Source organism: Capricornis sumatraensis, chromosome 9 (assembly GCF_032405125.1).
Source record: "Capricornis sumatraensis isolate serow.1 chromosome 9, serow.2, whole genome shotgun sequence".
NCBI classification, from domain to species: Eukaryota; Metazoa; Chordata; class Mammalia; order Artiodactyla; family Bovidae; genus Capricornis; species Capricornis sumatraensis.
The window spans coordinates 41,099,391-41,101,675 of NC_091077.1; the positions used below are offsets into that span (position 1 = coordinate 41,099,391).

The 2,285-nt window shown below is 36.7% G+C and overlaps 1 protein-coding gene across 1 annotated transcript; it reads right to left on the reverse strand.

The window, feature by feature from the left end:
* Window positions 1–212: 212 nt before the first annotated feature.
* On the reverse strand, window positions 213–1,172 carry LOC138085162 (olfactory receptor 5F1-like). The gene has a single exon (XM_068979336.1). It carries the CDS (start codon window positions 1,170–1,172, stop codon window positions 213–215), a length of 960 nt encoding a protein of 319 aa, XP_068835437.1.
* Window positions 1,173–2,285: the final 1,113 nt, after the last annotated feature.

A 2,285-nucleotide genomic window follows, 5' to 3' on the forward strand; every position in this document is an offset into this window, starting at 1 on the left:
TGTATGTTATTTGTCTCTTTATTATTATGGCATTGCACTGAGGTCTTCTTGAACATAGTAATTACAGAATACCTATTTCAGCAGAATTCAAACCAAAATGAAAAGTACAGATATGTCCATATTAGGTGGTGACACTTACATAATTTTAAATACTTACCATTTGCAGATGTGGTTTGGGAATCAATTCTAAATTGCTTGTTTTAGTTGATCTCTCAAATATTCTGCATGTGTCTGGCTGAGAGCAACCTCTTTTGTGCTAGAACTTTCCTGAAAGCTTTCTTCACATCTTTGTTTCTTAGAGTGTATACAAGAGGATTTACCAATGGAGTAACTACACAGTAGAATACTGAAATCACTTTACCCATGGTAAAGTTGTACTTGGCTGGAGGACGAACATAGGCAAAGATAATGGTGCCATAATAGATGGTGACCACAGTGAGGTGGGAGGCACAGGTGGAGAAAGTTTTCTTCCGAGCCTCTCGAGAAGATAGCTTGATTATTGTGACCACAATATTCCCATAGGACGACATAGTGAGAAGAAAAGAACTTAGAATCACAACAGAGCTACATGTGTAACCCAAAGCCTCGACCAAGAATGTATCTGAGCAGGAGAGTTTAAAAATTGGGTCTGAGTCACAGAAGAAATGATTGATCTTCTGGGGTCCACAAAAGTTTAGGTAAGAGATGAGTATGGTAGGTAGGAGAGGGGCAATGAAGCCCCCAATCCAAGATCCAGCTGAAAACTGCAGGCATACCTGGAGACTCATGAGGAATGAGTATCTTAGAGGGCTGCATATAGCCAGGTATCGATCATAGGCCATCACAGCCAACAGGATGCACTCTGTAGCCCCCATAGAGAAAAAAAAGTAGTACTGCATTATACAACCAGAAACAGAAATGGTAACAACCTGTGAGAGACAAGTGGCCAGCAATTTAGGCACTGTGACTGTTGTGTACCAGATCTCCAGAAATGACAAATTTCCTAAAAAAATGTACATGGGTGTTTGAAGTGTGGAATCCATGAGAACAATGAAGATGATGAGGGTGTTTCCCATGAGAGAGAGCAGATATACAGTGAGAAAAATCACAAATAATGCAAGCCTTAGATAAAGAACACCAGAAAATCCAAGAAAAATAAATTCTGTTACTCTTGTTTGATTTGCCACATTCATATCTCATCTTCTTGGTTTGGAATGAATCAACAAAACCTAGAATATGGCAGATAAGCAAGGAAGGAATATTTCACATTTATTTCATGATGATAATAGACAAAATAATAAAGATTAATGTCTGGCAAAAATAATTGGTATCTTTATAAGTATTTTTACGTCATTTAGTTTATCTAGTTTATGAAATAAATCACAAAGGTAAGCAGTCTAATAATCTACTTTACAAATGAAGAAACTAAACAAGTATTTTTCCTAATTACATCACTTTAATTTGAGGGTGATATACTATATCCAAGTAGGTTGTTTTAAGCAACCGCAGGTCAACTAATATATAAAATGTGGCCATTGGAACAAGCATACCATTATTACATCGCTGAAGATTTCACATCCTATACATTAGAAGAGGGTGAAGAAATGAACAGCAGGTAAATCAGAGGCCAGTGCATTGGGGGTGGGCCCTCTCAGAATGGACCCCCTGGGCCATACTAGTAGCCTTAAGTAGACAAAGAATTGCCTACACTTTTAACACTATAAATCCTGTTACATGGAATCCTTTAAGGTTTGGTAGGAAATTGGTAGATGAGCAAACTATCTGCAGAAAATTTTTTTTTAAAGTGTGAATTTGACATTTATGGACAAGCTTTTTTTCATAAATATTATTTTAACTTTTTTAGTTTTTGTTTTTAAAATCATTGCATCTATTAATTCTCCTACATTGTTTGTGTGTGTGTGTGTGTGTTAGTTGCTTAGTCGTGTCCAACTCTTTGCAACCCCATAGACTGTAGCCCACCAGGCCCCTCTGTCCATGGGATTCTTCAGGCAAGAACACTGGAGCAGGTTGCCATTTCCTTCTCCAGAAGAAACTATAGGAAGAAAGTGAAGTTGCTCAGTTGTTTAGGAGCAGTCAAAAATTAATATTAAAGTCACAAATTCATTCATCCTTCAATGCATATAGCATTCTTAAGTGCATAATACACTATTTATAACTATAGTTGTATCTAGTCCTTATCAAAATTTAGAAGAACAAGAAATCTTGTTTTAGAGACACAATGCTTTTCAACTGTTATATCTATGTATATATGTGCTCTGGTGCCAAAATATCCAGATGATACAGTC